Here is a 20,038-nt window from a genome sequence, read left to right as displayed (position 1 = left end):
CGACGTTACCGTTAGCTAGCATGAGCTACCGGTATATGGGAAGACCATAGAAGACTGTAACGTTACTGGTGACATTGTGATTTAACTTGGAATACTCCTTTGCCAACTTGCTGTACTTTGCTTGCAGGTCTGCAGCCATTATTGCTGGATTATATGAATAGCCCCAACTTTAGCCAACGTAATGTTAAAGCTAGCTTTCGGTTAGCCGTTCAATGCTAATAACACCAGCCACCAAGCGAACCCATGAGCTCGCCGTCAACACCGCTCTGTCGGGACGATGACATTTAAGAAAGTATCTGCTGTTAAAATGACAAATGGCATTGACACTTTAATCGATTAAGCACACGTTTGTTTTATAATGCTTACTCAACAGACCACAGTGTTGTTGATAAATTACGTCATATGGTATCGGAGCGCAGCATTAGAGGGTACTCGCCGATACCGATACCAGCATTTTAGCCAGTATCGGCGGCTTTTCCAATACCAGTATCGGTATCGGAACAACTCTAATTCTCGCCCCTGGCTTGCATCGCAGTCACGAAAGGGGCTAGCTGAGCCTGGGCATGCTGAATGTGATTTGACCAAAGCAGAGTATACCAATAGGGTCCAGCTGCAGCACCGGAGAATCCTGGCTGCAGCTGGAGGCTACTGTTTGTGTTACATAACGAGACGGGAGACTAGAGCGTATCCACTGTGCGTCTGTATTGAATCCCAACCCATAGCACAACAGCATAGCTTACATCCTGGTCCCTGCTGGACCGTACCAACACACACACCATTGTGGGGGGGTTTATATAACAATCCCATTCTCTTGTAACATCTCAGTTACAGCATCCCTTAGTGCAAATTATTATTATTACAAGAAACCCCATAAACGTCCTTATTTAAAACCCTAACCATCTTTTCTGTGCATAATTTTTTTTTACACCATACCATACCCATTAACCAGTCTCTATAAGTCCAGTCTTTGTGGCACTCTCACCAGCCTACCACTGGACGTCCTGTACTCTGGCGCCGGTGGAGGGTCCACTACAGGCTGGTACAGGTCGCTCCGCCTGAACGGCCTGACTTCCTGGGTGGTAGTGTCATTGCCCGTGTTACTGTCCATCCCTTCGCTGGGCGGACTGCTATGTTGCTCCTCAGGTGGGTTGCTGTGCTGCACTCTGTGTTGCTCCGGGCGGCATCCAGTCACATCCACCTCCGCTGGTCGCAGGTCCACCCGGTTCCGCCGGTAGAATGTCCCCTCGACATCCACCAAGTACGATTGTCTGAACAAATCCATACTGACAATCTGCCATGGCCGTGTTGGGAGTGCATGCGACATCATTGTCTCCCGCTGCTGCTCATGAGAATATTCATTACATGCTGAACACTGGCTCACGTAATCCTTGATTTCACCCTGCATGTTGGGCCAGTACAGTGTGTCTTTGGCCTGTCTGTAGCAGGCATCTCCTACATGGCTGGCGTCAGGGTTAGAAATTAAAAAAAAAATTCAAGGGCTTTTTTTGCCCCCCTTAACACTTTGGTTGCCATGGGTTAAATTCATGATATACCATAGGTTGCCGGCTCTATTTGTCTATGGAGAAGTACCCCTTCTTTGCATGGCTATAACTTTTTAAATTCTATTGCTACATTGCCATTATTAGGGCCCATTCAAAGTCCTATATGTATTGTTCATTGTGTAGCAACGTTAAACTTTTTCATTCACATATTCATAGTAAAGTATGGTCTAATGTATAAGTATGTTTTCATCTCTTTCTGCAGCTTTCTCCAGAACGTGATCTATAGCCCCAAATGCATTATATTGATGATGCAATACAGTTTTATGGCAATCAGCGCGATATAAAAAATTCCAACTAGACGTACTTCTAGAAGTTACTACACGTCATCTGATGTTGACCGGATGGGCTAGGGGGCGTTTATAATTCCGTGGGCAGCGTTATACCAATCATCTAATGTGGGTCAAATGTTGATAATAGCAGTTAGTATCGAAGACGGTAACGTTACACGCTAAAACTCACCCCAGTCTCCGCGCGCCGTTGGGCGATCATCGTATCATTATGGGATGTAGATTTACCCGGTCCATCTCCAGCTTGTATAATGGTATATACGTCCAAATCATGTTGTTTATCGAGTTATTGGCAATCGATCGCTGTGTATTGTGACGAGCTAGAATGCCGGGACCTATAGCGAGTGCCCGGAAGTAATACGGCCGTCCAGCACAACCTCTATGCCACTTCCTGTTAAGCGATTGCGCCGATCGGCCACCAGATGGCGCTCCTGAACCGCCAGAGAGCTCAGTGGGTCCTCCTGGTGGATCTCAGGCCAGCGGAGGGGACATATGAATCCGATCGCAGATTTTTGAAATATTGATATAAGGACGCTGTAAAGTGTCCTCCGGCAACTTGAGCATGGCCGGGAATGACGCTTTAACACGGCTCCTGGCAGTGATTTTCGGGGGCTTTTTTTTGTATTTTGGGGGCACTGCATTTTTATGATAAACAGTAGGTGTGGGACGGTTCGGTTCGTATCACGGTTTTGGGGTCACTGTTTTTGGTTCGGTTCGATATACATTAATTTTTATAAAAAAAAAAAAAAAACACTCAAATCTAAACATGCTTCTCATTTCTTCTCATTCACATATAAAAAAGGTTTACAGTGTTTACAGCCTTAAATAATGTTTGGCACACAAAGACCGAACTGACTGAAAAATATAGGCTACATTTGTCAAAGTATTAACTTAATGCAAACAAACTATGCTCAGCCAGCACTAGACTTTACTTTCTTTAATATAAACACAAAAAAAACAATGTCAACCATGTTTAAATTCCCTGATTGGAAAGATTCGTTTTCTGCTTGAAATTATTATGTATCTGTCTACATTTATTTAGACTAACATTATTTATATATTGAGTGCAACTGTGTTGGATTACGTAATTCGTTGAGTTGGAACTATCTATGGGTTGGTGCCGGGTCCCCACGGACATTTTAGCGTGTGGCACCTTCAGCTCCGGTAACGTTAGGAGGAGTTCATAACATCAACAAGCAGCACGAAAGCAGCAATAGTCCCGGTTGGAGTTAGTAAAACACAGTTGTATGTTAGCCTTCTTGGATGTTGAATAAACGCCTATCATTGTCTTTAAACACCCCGCCTCTCAGACTCTCATTTCCTCCTCTGCTAGGCTGCTAGCTAGTAGCACTAGCTACGGTAACATTTCGTTGACTATTAGCTGGGGCTAGTGCTACCATAGTTCAACATGCGTTGTGTAGTACAAACTGCTAACGCTATGGCAAGATGTGTGTAGGCCTATGTAATGTTAATGGCTATGTTTTTAAAGTCGTAATGAAGATTGATTTATATTGTGCTTGCCATTTACACAAACTGACTAGCACCTGGCTGCAGTGCTAGTGCTGCTGCTGCCTGCAGCCAGTGCCCCCCTCTCCCGGCTCCGCCAAATGAAGTTTTTTATTTGCGCGTCATCTGAACCGTACGATACACAGACGCTCCATTACCGGATAAATATATATATATAATTGTAAACTGTCGGGGGCATTTTGTGCCCCCCTTAACTGATTTTCGAGGGCATTTTGTCCATTTTCAAGGGCATTATGCCCCAAGCCCCCGTTAATTTCGAACCCTGGCTGGCGTGTATGCGTTTCAACATTTCTGCCCATAACATTTTCGGCACTATGACTCGCTGACTTTTGAAGAGCACCCCATCTTGTGCACTGATCTCGTCCCTGATTGACCAATACTCTCTGATCGCCAGGGGAGTCTCCTCCCAGTGATCTGGCCATCCCTGGAGCACTGCCGCTTTCAGCAACTGAAGGGTTTCATTTCCCCCAGTGTGTTGCCTGATCTGATTCAGCCGCTGGTTGGTGACATTCAGATAATCAGCCTCATTAATCTGTTCAGTGTCCTCTTGTGCCCTCTGCAGGCTGCAGGCTGTGTGTTTCATGTATCCCGTGTCAGTCCTCTGTGGTGGAGCCGTGGCCCTGCTCAATGTGTCACTGATGTGCATGTCCGGGCCTGGCTTGTATGTGACCTTGAGGTTGTAGTTCTGCAGCGTGAGCAGCATGTTCTGGAGCCGTTTGGGTGCAGTGAGGAGGGGTTTGTTGAATATCGAAATGAGTGGCTTGTGGTCCGTTTCCGCCACAATCTCCCCCCGTCCATACAGATAATAGTGAAAGCGTTGGCACGCAAACGCAATACTCAGACACTCTTTCTCAATCTGTGCATAGTTCTGTTCCGTCTGAGTCAGTGCCCGCGATGCGTACCCTACTGGCTGACCCTCCTGGAACAGACAGCAGCCAAGTCCTTTCTGACTTGCATCACTCTGGATGGTGACCGGCTTGGTCACGTCGTAATATTTCAGGATCGGGCCACTGTGATCAGACACTTGATCTCCTCGATCGCCGCACCATGTTTGGGAAGCCAGTGCCATGGGACGCATTGGGACGGCCTTGTCCAACAGCCTCCTCAGTGGCTTGCATATCTCAGAGAGGCGGGGCATGAACCTTGCGAGGTATGTCACAAACCCAATGAACCGCTGCACCGCCTTGGCGTCCGTGGGGTGTGGCATGTCTTGGACCGCCCTGATCTTCTCTGGGTCTGCCCTGAGCCCCTCTGCTGACAGGACGTGTCCATGAAACTTGACTTCTCTGAGCCTGAACTGCAGTTTCTTTAAACTTAGCCTCAACCTAACCTCTCTGCACCTCTCCATGAGTGCTATCAGTTTAGTGTCATGGTCCTGTATAGCCTCCTCTTCCGTCTCCCCACAGCCCACTATCAGTATATCATCTGCGATGGGCTCTACTCCACTGAGCCCTGCTAAAAGCTCATGCTGCTTTCGTTGGTATATCTCTGGGGCCACAGACACCCCAAATGGCAGCTTTAACCAGCGCTTCCTGCCCCAAGGTGTCCAAAATGTGGTGGTGTAACTAGAGATGTTCCGATACCATTTTTTCCTTTCCGATCCGATATTTATCCGATACCAGTGCATACATTAAAAAAAAATTTAATAATATAATATGAATTGTACTTTTTTTTTTTTTTTTTTATTATACAGATACTGTTGTACTGTTTTTTAGTAATAACTAGAAAGTAATGGTATTTATTCAACAACAGGTGATTGTATAGATTTGTATTAGTATCATTAATCAATGAGTATGGGGCTGCAGCACTGCAGATATACCCTACTCCAATGATCCACACGGACATTAAACGGTGTTGCACTCGCTACCCAGTGGCTCTGCAGATATACCCTACTCAGTCTGTAAGCTAGTGGCAGATAGAACGTTCGAATGTTGTGATTTTCGATGCAAAATAAATATTCAACATTCTATTTTGAAACTCCGCCTCAGACTATCCTTTGGCACTTGGAACTTGCTGTACTTTGCTTGCAGGTCTGCAGCCATTATTGCTGGATTATGAATAACACCAACTTTAGACACGGTAACGTTATCAAGCTAAGCTAGCTGACCTAGCTCGTCTTCCCGCATTGACATTTGATAACGTTAGTCAGCTAACGCTAGTCAGTAGCTACTTAACTTAAATACGATTCACCGTGGGTGCATTATTGTTGATAGACGGTCACGGACAGTGTCAGGTCCTGGAGAAAGGACAGGCGATCATCTGATTTGATGTAACGGGCAGATGTTGTTCCAACGAGCTAGCTTTTCAGCTAATGCTATCATAACACCAGCAAAACACATCCCCTCCGAGCTCCCCGTCACACCGCACTGTCGGGGACAATGGAATTTAAGAAAGTGTATCTGCTGTTAAAATGACACAGCATCACACTTTAAAACACGTTCATTTTATAATCCTCACTCTCCGCAGGACTCGGCAGGAGATAAATTACATCATGGGATCGGAGGCTACAATTCACGTGTATCGGCCGATACCGATACCAGCATTTTAGGCAGTATCGGCGGCATTTCCGATACTGGTATCGGTATCGGAACAACTCTAGGTGTAACTACTTTCCTCGTCTAGCCTGCACTGTAGGAAAGCAGCCTGTGCATCCACAAGAGTGAAAATGCGAGCCCTTGGCAGCTTGTATAGGACATCCTCCAGCGTCGGCATTAAGTAGTGAGATCTCCTTAAAGCCACATTTAATGACTTTGGGTCTATACATATCCTCAGCTTTGCTGGCCGTCTGACAATCACCATATTGCTGATCCATTCTGTTGGCTCCGACACTGAAACCAAGTGGCCATCTTTCTCATATTTATCTAATTGCGCCTTCACTGCCTCCCTAAGTGCCACTGGAACATTACGTGGAGCAGCTTGCACTGGGGCTACATTACTGTCCAACTCAAATTGAACTTCACCTGGGACTGATTCCTGATTAAAAACCTCATCGTACGTACAGACAAGTTGCTGCCTGGTTAGTGGGACTGAGCTGCTATGTCCTACCATCAACAGCTCCTCAGGGATGGTGAAGTAGGGCTGGGCGATATAACGATAACGATAAATATCGCAATATATTTTAATACTCGATATTGAGACAGTGGACAGACTTGTCTTTCTTGCCTGCAACTTAAAGTAATGGCTTTGCTTGTCCAAATGATAATACTGACCAAATTGAGATTTATTTTGTTTGCTTTCTAATTTAAAATACAGTTTGAAACCGTCTGTACACAGTAGGCTATGTGTGCTAGCAGAACTAGACTCCAGTCACGGTGCACATGTGTCCACCAAAAAAGCACCAAAAGATCGAAAAGAAACTAGCAGAGCCAGAACTGTTCAACTCTCCTGGTGCCACAGCCAGCAGAGAAGCCGGTTTACTTTCGCTTTTAAACCAGCTGCAGCCTGAGAACTGGAGTGTGAGGGGATGTAACACTAAAGATGGCGGCAACGACAAAGAATTGCTGCAAAATAAACATACATCTGTACATACATTTTTTTTTTATACTTATAACAATTTCGATAATCGATATTGAGAAATATGATAACATTATCATATCGTTATCGCGATATGATTTTTTGCCATATCGCCCAGCCCTATGGTGAAGCGCATTAAACCTAGGTGCTCACTGGTTTTACCTGACAAAAGGGGTCTCTGTCTGCTTTTTACTACCTCGAAGGTCAGCTTGTGTGTCTTCCCTCTCACTACACACTCTGTTTTGAATAAGCCAAATGAGGGAATTGATTGGCCTGAATACAGCACCAACCTTGTTTGGCTGGGCAATATCTTTGCTCCTGGGCCCAGCCTCCTCATGTCTTTTTTATGCTCATCACATCACAGGTCGCCCCTGAATCTAACTGGCACCTCTGCAACCCTCCGTTAATCTTTAAATTTGCAAAAAGAAAAATGTCCACCTCCCTGAACTGCCCCTATGCTCTCTGCCGTGTATATGTGAGCCTCTGCCTCCCCACTGTGTATATTCTCAAGGTATTCAGTGTCGATGTCTGCTGTATGTAGCTGTCGGGTGGCCTGGCCTCTCTGCATGCATACTACAGCAAAATTATTGAGTTTTGCGCAAATGCGGCAGGTCTTGCCATAGGCTGGGCACTGGTCCCGTCCGCGCCTGTGCGCAGTGCCGCAGAACCTACACGCAGCGCTTGAATTCGTGCCTGGCGCGTAATATTGAGGCCTGTCACAACGTTCCTGCCTAGGTGGATATTGAGGCCTGTCACAACGTTCCTGCCTAGGTGGATATTGAGGCCTGTCAGAGCGTTCCTGCCTGGGTAGAACTCGTGGCCGCCGGCCATCTGACATGTACAGTCTCTGGTATCATTGCTGATGTCTGATGTCTATCCTGTGTCATTGCCTTTATTCTAATATCAGTCATTTCTGCAGCCCGGCATATCTCAATGGCTGATCCCAGTGAGATCTTTCTCTCCGAGTAGACGACGGCGCACACTCTCATCACACACACCCAGCACTACTTTGTCTCTTATCAACTGCTCTCTGAGTTGCCCATAATCACAAGAAGAAGCCTTCTCCCTCAGCCTTGTTATAAATGAATCTATGGGTTCCCCTTCATCTTGATTGCATTTCCCAAACACATATCTTTAAAAAATAATGTTCCTTGTTGGCTTAAAATATGCCTCTAAAGCAGCAATGATGACGGCCACGTCCTTCCCCTGGTCCGCCGTAAGTCCTAAATTATGTCTGTATATATGGCGACATTCACTGCCCATCAAGCGTCGCAAGGTTGCTGCTTGCACCTCTTTTACCTTGTCCTTCAATCCCGCTGCCAGTATGTAGTCCTCAAAATTCCGATCGGAAATTATCCCAGTTACTTGCGAGATCGCCGCTCATCTTCATCTCCTCTGGTGGTGGTATCGCTGTTGCCATGGTGATGCTGTGTTTTGTTTGTAGCTTAGCTCGCCGCAAACGCTCACTGCTTCACTCCCCGACTTCTCCTTTTCCTCGATTTCCTGTGCAGTAGCGCACCATATCCGTATAATTACTCACGTAATTATAGCTACTTCCGACACCATGTTTGTGTTACATAATGAGACAGGAGACTAGAGCGTATCCACTGTGCGTCTGTATTGAATCCCAACCAATAACACAACAGCATAGCTTACATCCTGGTCCCTGCTGGACTGTACCAACACACACAACATTGTGGGGGGGTTTATATAACAGCTACTCGAGTATACACACAGACAGTGGAGCTGTTTGCAGATAGCGAGCATTTTGACTTGTTGCGTGGTGGCGATGTCTCGCAGATAATACAACTACAAGTATGATTATATAATATATATTTTTTTTTTATCCACTTTTTCTCCCATTTTCTATATTTTCTCCCATCCCAATTTCGTATCATCCAATTCAACCCTCCCCTGTCACGAACGCTGTTTCTTGCCTCCCACAAGCCGGCTGCAATGTGGACTAAGTCATACATAGCACAAGTCCCCTCCGGTACTTGAGGTAACAGCAGTCGCATCTTTTCACCTGCGCAGCTCGATCTCTCAGTGGCGAGGAGTAACGCGTGGGAGGCTCACGCTGCCCCCTACACTTCCTGATTCTACTGCGCAGGCGCACCAACCGACCTGTAGGAGTCGCTGTCCACAACGCCCGATCCCCACCCATCAGTTTCCCACCCCCTAATACGGCCAATGTGTATTAGTATGAACGACCAGCTAAACTGAAAGCAATGTGGAGCGCTGGGCTCGAACAGGCAAGCCCAGCATCTCCGTCATTCGTGGCGAGCGCCTTGCCCACTACGCCACGTAGCCGCCCCATAATATATATATTTTATAAATAATAAAAATGATATATATTTTTTTTTATCGGTATCGGCCACTTTACTAGGTTTCCTACAGGTTGAGAATTTACTTGAGGTGGTGGGTGGTACAGTGTGTGACGGCACTAGGGATGTCACAACTTAAGATTTTGATGGTACAATTATTGTGTGAGGAAATCCGTTTCACAATTATTATACTTTTTAAAATATTATATATATATATATATATATATATATATATATATAATAATAATTAAAATAATATATATATATATATCTTTTTGAATTAATCAGTATTGTTAACTCTTTGTCGGCCACAAGCTTTCCCCATCTGCACTGGCTAGCGCCAGATTTTCTTGACCATTTTCGCGATATTTCATGATATTTGCGGAGCTATTGTATATTCTATATTATAGCTATGGAGACAATAGTATGGCTCATTTGACAGACACTATTTCTAGTCCAACATGTTTGTAGTTTATTACACGCTAAAAACATTGCCCATTTCCAAAATAATCCAGTCTTTTTCCATAGATCGAGAGATAAGACGCGTTATATGCAATAAACCCAAATCGTTCTGGTTGATCCCCTGAAACCCCAAATACTCCCAAATCAAAGGTATATACCATGTACACATGTGCCTTCACAAAATCATCAAGGTGTTAGATTTCGATGGTTCAGCAGTATCACTTCATCTGTTTGGCTTGTGTTATCATCTCTCCATCCACTGACCCTGCGTTGTGTTTATTTCGTCTTCTCATACTGGCTGATACAATCTTTGTCATCCCCCTTTAATGCAAATCCGCAAGCATAAGAATTTGACCACCTCCGTAAGAATTCGACCCTTGACAGCGTAATACCTTTCTTGAAAGAACGTTGTTTATTACATAAACAGAAGCCTCAGCTCAGATGTTATCAGATTGTATTGTCCTTGCTATCGTCTCTTCTGCTGTTCAGTCCAATAGTGGCTCAGGCCTTGTCGTTAGCCAGAACCCTTCTCCCGTTAGCCGAAGCTAATCATTCCCCCTCCCCCCCACCGGCGAGGGTGAGAGGGATGAGAGTCTCTGATGGTTTCTTCTCTCCTGTGGGATTCGTTTCTTTGGTCTGGCTTACACCCGGAAGGAACTTACTTTTCTATATTCTCGCCATAGCAACGACAGGCCCGCCCCTCTTCTGGTTACTATGTGCCGCTGCCAAGACAACTGCTCTAACCTTTAAACACACATTTTAAACGTCTGTTTCATTAATGTCAAACTCTCTCCCTCGCTCCTGTGCCTGCTGCTGTTCTTATCAGCTGTTGATGTTCTGATGGAATGCAAACACTCTGCTCGCTGCTAACACTGACTGCCAGCCACTTTTAAACCGCCTCCACCCCCACCATGCACATTTCGACCTCTCTGACCTGACCCCTTTAGATGCTGTCATCGCCCCCAATATACATTACATACTTTGAAAAACACAGTTTTCTCTCAAATGGGTGGGGGGTAGTCTTACCCCGAAAATGCGATCGTTATAAAAAGCTTGGTTTAGGTCCGGTAAAATAAGACACTGTGATCGTTACAGAAACATGTTTCAGCTTCGGTAAAATAGACATAGAATATACCTTACCTTAGCCAGAAGGTACTCTAAAAAGAATAATTCCAATGATCCCATCGGCGATCGCGATTACTCGTTTATATGTAATTACTCGTGTTTACGGGAAACTATAGGTTTTGAGGCAAGCAGATCTCCTAGCGATTGCTCTGCAAGAGCTCCTCCCCCTCAGTTAGTCTTGACAGTCCAGTTCAGACATTGTCTCTACTGATACCTTTCTATCAGAGTTCAAAGGGTAGGCGATTCTGCCACCTGGTGAGATTCGATCGGCATTGCAATTCCAACGTAGGCAAATGAGCCAGGGACACCTAGAGTGATCCAGTTGACTGTTTAGAACGGGGATCAAAGGAAAAATATCAAAGGATCCAAAAGCGAGTTTACTCGTTATTGGCGCTCAAGCGTTGGCGGCGAAACACGAGTTTACTTGTTGTTGGCCACCAATGAGTTAAAGATAACTAGCTTAATCCATGTAGCCTATAGCAAATGTATACACACACTAGGCTTGGGCGGTATCCTTTTTTTCACACAGTCATATTTTGATGACATAATACCCCGGTATACGGTATATGACGGTATGACTTTCATTTTCATCAGCGGGGGGGCAACCCGTGTTACCAAGTAAACTAATCATCGTTAGCTCTCAGTCTCAGAATGGTAGAAGCCTGCACCGTTAACGTTGGCATGTAGCCTAGCCATGGCAGACTATTTGATTCCTTAACTGCTCGAAATTGCCTGGGTTTTGGTCATATGCTCCCGAAATGCTTGCGCTGTTTGGCTACTTCTATGTGCAGTGAAAACTACTCTAATGCTTTATAACCTAGTTATTGATTTAGTTCAGGGTAATCTAAGATTAGCCGCAGAGCTAACGCTAGCTAACATGAGCTAACGTTAGCTAATCAAGCTCACAGAGAGAGATAAACAGCTGACAGCGGATAGTACAGGACGGTACAAATACAATAAAACAGCGGGTGGGGGCTGTTGTGTAAACCTTGTACTCTTTAGTTCACATATAATAAGAGACGGATTATTTGCTTGCTCCACTAGTGCACCACAACACACACCAACTCTCGTCACAACGCTTTACGGTATTTTCACAGCACTGTCGCAACATTACCGTAAAACGTGAACACCGTTGTGACCCACTCGCTCCACTAGACTGGTCTCGCCCTCTGCTGGCGCGTGTGTACACTACACTCAAAACTCTGTTTCACTGTAAAAGAAACTGAAGCGCATCTGTGATTTTGACGTGACGGACGGTATTGATTTTCAATACCGTCGGGATTTCTAAATACCCTGGTATACCGTAATACCGTCATACCGCCCAAGCCTAACACACACACACAAACACACACATAGGCAGAGTTAGGGCTGGGCGATAAAACGATAACGATAACTATCGCGATAAATTATTTCCTCGAAATAAACATGAAACGTGGTCGCAAAGTTTCGATATATCGATTTTCCAAGCTTGGATATGAGCACACGCACTAACAACCAATCAGTGAAGGAGATGGCCGATAGCGGAAGGAGACCCGGAAGGAGACGCGGAGTTAGGACTCAGTAAACAAGGCTGGCTAGGGCTAATTAGCTTGCACGGCGCTATTTTACAGTTTACCTGCCGAGTTGGTGTGTGTTTTGAATTCTGAGGGTAACTGTTATAGTAGTGTGGGGTATACGTGGACGTCGTTGCAATGAATTGGGCGGAACAGAGTATTTTAGGGTCATTTTTAGTACATTGTCATGAGATACTCCGCTCGGAAACGAGGCTGGCTAGGGCTAATTAGCTTGCACGGCGCTATTTTACAGTTTACCTGCCGAGTTGGTGTGTGTTTTGAATTCTGAGGGTAACTGTTATAGTAGTGTGGGGTATACGGTGGACGTCGTTGCAATGAATTGGGCGGAACAGAGTATTTAAGCGTCATTTTTAGTACATTGTCATGAGATACTCCGCTTACTTTGGCTAACTGCTAACGTGCGCGGACTGATGACGACATCAACTCGACTCTCGAGACATTCACAGCAGCAAAACAAGTATTAATAGCCCGTCCATCGGCGCCGGGCATAATAAGTTAATTAAACTTGACAGACATTATATCGACGATAATTATCGATATCGAGTTATATGAAAATAATTTTATAATTTTATCGCGATAACGTTTTTGGCCATATCGCCCAGCCCTAGGCAGAGTGGCTTATAGCAGACTTAATCATTTTAGAATATTTCAGCTAATGAAGTGAAATATTTATTATCAACTATCGAGTTTTGATAGTGTAACTGGTCCAGAGGACTACTCTGCTGTGAGCGGCTCCAGGGTCAGTTTAACTGTTTTAACTGGTCCAGAGGACTACTCTGCTGTGAGCAGCTCCAGGGTCAGTTTAACTGGTCCAGAGGACTACTCTGCTGTGAGCAGCTCCAGGACTGGTTTAACTGTTTTAACTGGTCCAAAGGACTACTCTGCTGTGAGCGGCTCCAGGACTGGTTTAACTGTTTTAACTGGTCCAAAGGACTACTCTGCTGTGAGTGGCTCCAGGACTGGTTTAACTGTTTTAACTGGTCCAGAGGACTACTCTGCTGTGAGCGACTCCAGGGTCAGTTTAACTGTTTTGGGGCCAGCTTAGTTAACGTTAGCATCTAATGTTAGTTTCGGTTTTTACCGTGACTTAGGCATACAGGGTTGGTGAGGATGCAAAAGCATGTTAGACACATTGGACTCATTAGCATTGGTCTATTCTTCAACAACTGTAACTGTTGCTGGGAGTTTTCACTACAAACTGAAACAGTGTAAGCCGAGAGAGGAGTTGTCACAGGGCAATGTCATGGGAACATGGGAAACACTGACATTTGTACACCTGCTTGTTAATGTAAATATTGAATCGGCCAATCATTTGTATAAAAGCATGCACAGTTTGCGCACATGGTCAAGAGGTTCAGTTGTTGTTCAGACCAAACACCAGAATGAGGGAGAAATATGATCTAAGTGACTTTGACTGTGGTGGTGGAACGATTGTTGGTACCGGACCGCGCTTCGAGTATCTCAGAACCCGCTTATCTCTTGGGATTTTCAAGCACAACACTCTCTAGAAAAAACAGAAAAACCAGCGACAGTTGAGCACCAGTTTACTGTGGGCAAAAACACCTCATTAAAGGAGAAAGGTGAGAGGAGAGCGGCCAGGCTGGCTGCAGATGACAGGAAGGTGACAGTAACTCAAAATAACCACGTGTTAAAACAGTGGCATAAATGCAGGAGAGCATCTCTGAACGCACAACATGTAGAACTTGGAAGTAGACCAGCTACAGCAGCAGAAGACCACACCTGGTTCCACTACCTACACAATGGCCACTGAGTGTATGCCTATATAATGAGTAGGTCTACGTCAGTAATTGCAGCTCTAATGTTGGTGTATTTTGTGTTAACAGGGCTGATGGCATTGTCAAAAGGCTTCTTACATTGGAGTTGGCAAGCCATGTAAGTGCTAACACCTTATCTGTTGTGTGTTTTTTAGTTTTTTTCACATTTTCTTTTGGCTGATGATTCATGAGTTATGAGTTGTGACCTAAATTGAAATGTCAGTATCCAAATCATGGGATATTATATTATGATGAAATTCTGATATTCTGATATTGCATTTTGTTGTCTAAGTTAATGATAATGAGCACAAAATGACATCTGAAATATTTTAGGGAGTATCATTTGAAAATGAGGGTAGATTGCACCGACAAGGATACACTTTTAAACGGGATTCAATCATGATTTATCATTTCATTCTGTTGTACTGAGTTTTAAACTCTGTGATTAAATTGAAGGTTTCCTTTAAATCCCAGTTTTTAAACCTAGATCAATGATAATGTGCAAGGAAGGGAGTAGGGACCGCACTCTAAGAAAGTCGTTGTTTTTATTTTAATATGCACAATTTGTATAAGCACAACGTTTTCAGCCATCCGGCCTTCATCAGTGTGCAATGATAGTTGCTTATACAAATTGTGCATATTAAAATAAAAACAACGACTTTCCTCGAGTGCGGTCCCTACTCCCTTTTTTGTGACATAATTAATGTTGGACTACGCACCTGTCTGAGCGCAGTGGTTACCCATTTTTCTACTTACAATGTGCAAGGAAGGTGCATACATAATTTCATAAGATGTAAATAAATAGGGGGTAGATTTCTATCAAAAATAAACAAACTCAAAAGTAGAATCCACAATCGTAAAAACGATCCACACACACACCTCTCAATTTGTGTTTCATAAATCATAAAAACACGCTTGATCTGCTTAGATTTACGTACGGAATCATAAAAACACGCTTGATCTGCTTAGATTTACATACGGAATTCTAAAAACACGCTTGATCTGCTTAGATTTACGTACGGAATTTAAGGACACGCTTGATCAGCTTGGAGTTACGTACAGAATTTTGAGACAAATATTTCACTGTTTTCCTCGTGTGGATTCGTGTGTGAAGCTTCTTCTTCTTCGGTGCTACCGAACACGGCCCGAGGTGTGTTTCGGCTCATGAGCGCTACCAGTGGCCAAAATCGCACATTATCTTTAGCCCTAGGCATCAACATTCCATTATGAAAATGAATGCTATATATATATATATATATATATATATATATATATATATATAGTACCATTTTGAAGATAACAACTAGGGCTATAAAATATCTGTATGATTCTGTATGATAAAATATCTGTATGATTATTATTATTAATATCTTTCATATTTGATACAGAAATTATTACAAAAATCTTGTCCGGCCAACACATTTCAACAAACAACTGCATTTTCAACCACTTTACTGACAAGCTAGCAGGAAACTTAGAGGGTATCGGATATAGACAATTATGTGGGCAATATAGAACAGCTGACAGATTAGAAATATAATTTATTGTTCAAAAGTTATGATAATTATAGTGATAGTAATAAAACAATTCCGTCTGAAAATTTACTTGAATGGGTTTATGATGAATATCTGTTTGTGGGTATGCTCAAAGTAATAATATTATTATATTATTCATATCTTTCATATTTGATACAAAAATCTTGTCCAGCCACCACATTTCAACATACAACTGCATTCTGAATTAATTTAGCCTTGTAGTTTTCTAATCCCATCGTTTATTTGTATTGATTAAACATAAGTCAGTTACTGTACATGACACTGTACATGTCAAATATGCTAAGGTAATTAGCTTTAACTTATTGCTTATGGAGCATTGTGTCCCCGTTTATCCCAGAGGAGTTGATGAACACTGCAGCTGTATTATGTAAGAAATACATATGCAGTATAATAATTGTAAATTATTCTCATCTTGACTAGCTCGTCATAGAGGGGGTGGGAGGGATTCTCCAGGATAGCAGCCAGCTTCCTTCTCATCCCCCTCTCTGCCTTTAGATTGGCAAGAGTAGTAGGGTTTTAGGATTCTACTTTTGCGTTTGTTTATTTTTGATAGAAATCTACCCCCATAAACAAACAACTAAACTGTCTGGAGCCAGAGACGGCCATCATGGCTCAGAGAATCGGAATCAGTTTTGTCTTCTATTCCTGTTTACAGCATAGAGGAGTGAAATTATTTTGTTCTCTGCCTAGCAACAGCATCAACATGAAGTAGAATATAAAGAAAGCAATAAGAAAATAGCATCAACATTAAAAAATGAGCAGCATAAGCAATTATAAGAAAGAAATTCCACTAATTTACGATACTATAATTATGTATAAGTATGTGAAAATCAGTAGCAGAAACGGTGATAAAATAGCACTGGATTTCCTCAGTTACTTGCTGTATTGCATTCTGGTGGGGGTCTTGTAACGGTGCCGAAACATCATGTCTTTTAAAATGTCTCGAATAAAATGAAACAATGTTTTACTGAATGAAGTTTTTCCAGCTTTAATTATATTTTCGTTTGTTGCCTTTTCTTTTGGTTGAAATGTAGACAAAGTACTGTGCTTGGTATAACGAAAGAGTCAGAAACATGTAGGTCACATTGAGGGTTGTTTATTGAATTGAAGGCACCATATAATTCAGTAAACAATCTTACCTGATAATCTTTTTACACTTGCTCTCTCTGAAGGCAAGATGAGTCATGTTGAAATGACCTTTTGTAAATTGCCAAATAACATTTTATCTTGGCATTTCAGTTGTACTGTAGCAATTGTGAAATCAAATCACAAATGTCCTATCCAAGTAAATATGATTACTGTTACCATATGTGCAATATATGAATCATGATATCAATTCCGTCTGTGTCGCCCAGCCGTAATGTACGCATGTACTGCGCAATTTGGTTATTTCCTTCTTTTGTGCGTTAGAGTGAAAAGCTGCAACTAAAAAAGGAGCAGCTCGTTGCCAAAGTCCAGAGGGACAAGGGCGACCGTAGCTCTATAGAGTTCAAGGGTAAGTTCCCACCATCCTACCTATAGTGTTTTCAGTCTTTTCAATCTTCCCCAATCTATATGCAGTCTTCTCCATTTACTTCATTTTCACATCTGTACACACCTATATTTTAGTATTATTATTTATTTTAAAATGTTCTCTGTCTTGTCTCTAAGTTGTCGCCCTCTCTCTGTATTATCCCCACTATGTCGTCATTGTGAAAGTCCATGCACTGTGTTTGTCCCTGTACTGCGTTTGTCTGTATGCTATAATGCCATGTATGTAAAGCGCTTTGAGATTCCTAATGTAAGGCGCTATATAAAATAAATGTATTATTCAATCTATATCAGTATTTTCCATTTAATCTATGCAGTCTTCTCCATTCAATCTATATGCAGTCTTCTCCATTCAATATATATGCAGTCTTCTCCATTCAATCTTTCACTCTATTCATTTTTAACAGTACCCCTGAACCCCCCCCCCTTGTCGACCTCACCCTCATCTCATTTTGTTGCAGTGGCCATTTTGACAGCAAGGATCCGAAACTATCAGGAGCACTTACAGAAACATCACAAGGTGTGTCCTCAGTCCTCACTATTGGTATATAATGCCTTGTCTCCACTAGCCAGGATTTAGCCATGCTGTGGCCTGTCTGGTGCACAGTGAGCGTCTCCATTGTCTTTAGAACCTGGCCAAACCTGGCTGGACCCCGGCTGAGACGGCCACCTTTCACAACCCGGCTGCAACTGTTGTATCATATGGTTTAGCTTGTGTACCACAGTTTGTGGTGTGAGATTGCCTAGCAACCAGAGAGTTTACAAACGCAATGGAGACACAATCCCAACTGTACCCATACCATGCTAGACCATGGCTAGCCCCAGCCAGGCTGAACATAGCTAGTGGAGACATGGCACAAGACAAGAGTCCGTTTCAAAATGCCAGAGTTGAGTTGCTGGTGTGGTTGCTTTCCCCTTGTAAAACGTGTGATGCTAAACAGATTTCAAGAAGATCTGACAAAGTATTATATGATGATGTGGCATGGAATGGTCTCATAAGACAGTTGAGTAGTAGTACTACTAGGACATCAGATGTGTGAACTGAACACATCTCTCCACTGACACTGGTGTGAACGCAGTCTGTGCTACAGGATATCCTGTGTACAACCCCCCCCCCCCCCCCCCCCCCCCCCCCAAGAAATGAGAACATGCCACACTCATGCTCTGTGCTGGGAAATTGTTGCGTTTGTGTGCGTTTTTCTATATATATACACCGTATATAAATATTTATATTTATCATATATATATATAATCCTTTTTATATACCTACTTATGCACCTGCATATAACCCATATAACTCTGTATGATAGCATGTGCAATAATGCTGTATACCGTATACATATATTTACCATATATATATTTATCCACATCTGTCTATCTAGAATATACCTGCATATAATCCTTTTTTACATATCTGTAGATATTATATATATATATATTAGTGCTGTCAATCGATTAAAATATTTAACTCGATTAATCGCATGATTGTCCATAGTTAACTCGCGATTAATCGCAATTTAATCGCATTTTCTTTTTCTTACCATAAACTGATATTTTTCAAGTTTTAATACTCTTATCAACATGAGAGTCAACAAATGCTTGCTTTAAACAGCCATTTAATACAAAAGGATGACCCATTGCAAATTTGCATCAAATTTAAAACAGAGTGATGCACAAAATAACTTAAAAGAAAATAATAATTTAAAACAATGAATAAAGTGCATGAAATAATAGGGGAAAGAAAACGTTAGGAACTTGTTACATTAACCCACACAAGGGCTGAGAACTCACCCCCCCCCCCCCCCTCTCTCTCTCTCACACACACACACACGCACACACACACACACACTCCCAGCTCTCTTTCTCTCTTGCCCCCCCTTCCTCATCTCTCTCACCCCCCCTCTCTCTATCTCTCTCACACCCACACACAGTCAGAAACAAACATAGTATCAATGAGCGTATCAATAATACACCTGAGTGAAGTCTAATAAAAAAAGTTAAAAAGTTAAAAAAAAATTGGAAAAGGTTAATAGTGAGTTAAAAAAAATAGTGGCGTTAATAGAATCGGGCGATAACGCGTTAATACCGCGTTAACTTTGACAGCCTTAATATATATATATATATATATCTGTACATATCCCTTACCTACTCTTACTAGTCATACCACTGGCCAGTATCACTACTACCATAGTGTGTCTTTATACCTTTATTACTATACGTAACAATACTATAATACATCTAATTAGAACTATTACTCTGTAGTACATTTATATATATTTTGTATCCAGTTTAATCACCTGTACATTTGCACTCTGGTTAGATGCCAAAACATTTTTTTTTGTACTGTACTTGTGCTGTATAATGACGATACATTTTAATCTAATTTAGCTTGGTATTTGGTACTGAACTTTCTTACAGGGGTTATATTTTCAAATTGCAACACAATTCTTCATTCTACATTGGGAAATGATGCCTACACACTAGGGCTGACCCCTATTAATCGATTAGTCGACTAATCGGTCGAAAGGAGCCGTAGTCGACTGGCCAACCTCTTAGTCGAATATAATAAAAAAAATAATAAAAGAAATATAATTTTTTTTTTTTTTTTTTTTTTTTATCATTCTTTCCAAAAGAAAAGAGGCCTAGAAGCGTGGCTAACACTAATGGCACGCATACCAGAGGCTAACTGCCTACGAAAACAGGCACAGAGGCACTGAAAGAGGATTTCACCCATCTAATGAACACACTAGACTAGACAAATATCAAGATGTATCCATCAGTGGACCAATTGCATGCTTTTGCA

The 20,038-nt window shown here is 42.6% G+C and overlaps 1 protein-coding gene across 1 annotated transcript in view; it reads left to right on the top strand.

Annotated features, from left to right (window-relative positions):
• The window catches only part of mrps15 (mitochondrial ribosomal protein S15), a 28,947-nt gene that overhangs the window by 6,196 nt on the left and 2,713 nt on the right, over nucleotides 1-20,038 (top strand). The window contains exons 4-6 of the mRNA XM_084336001.1: nucleotides 14,219-14,267; nucleotides 17,116-17,200; nucleotides 17,697-17,755. Coding sequence (XP_084192127.1) covers nucleotides 14,219-14,267; nucleotides 17,116-17,200; nucleotides 17,697-17,755 — 193 coding nt within the window. The remainder of the gene's footprint in view (nucleotides 1-14,218; nucleotides 14,268-17,115; nucleotides 17,201-17,696; nucleotides 17,756-20,038) is intronic.

Source organism: Notolepis coatsorum (assembly GCF_963971535.1).
Source record: "Notolepis coatsorum genome assembly, chromosome: 19".
NCBI lineage: Eukaryota > Metazoa > Chordata > Actinopteri > Aulopiformes > Paralepididae > Notolepis > Notolepis coatsorum.
Note: the sequence above shows the minus strand (reverse complement) of the source record. Positions and strands in the feature narration are given on the sequence as shown.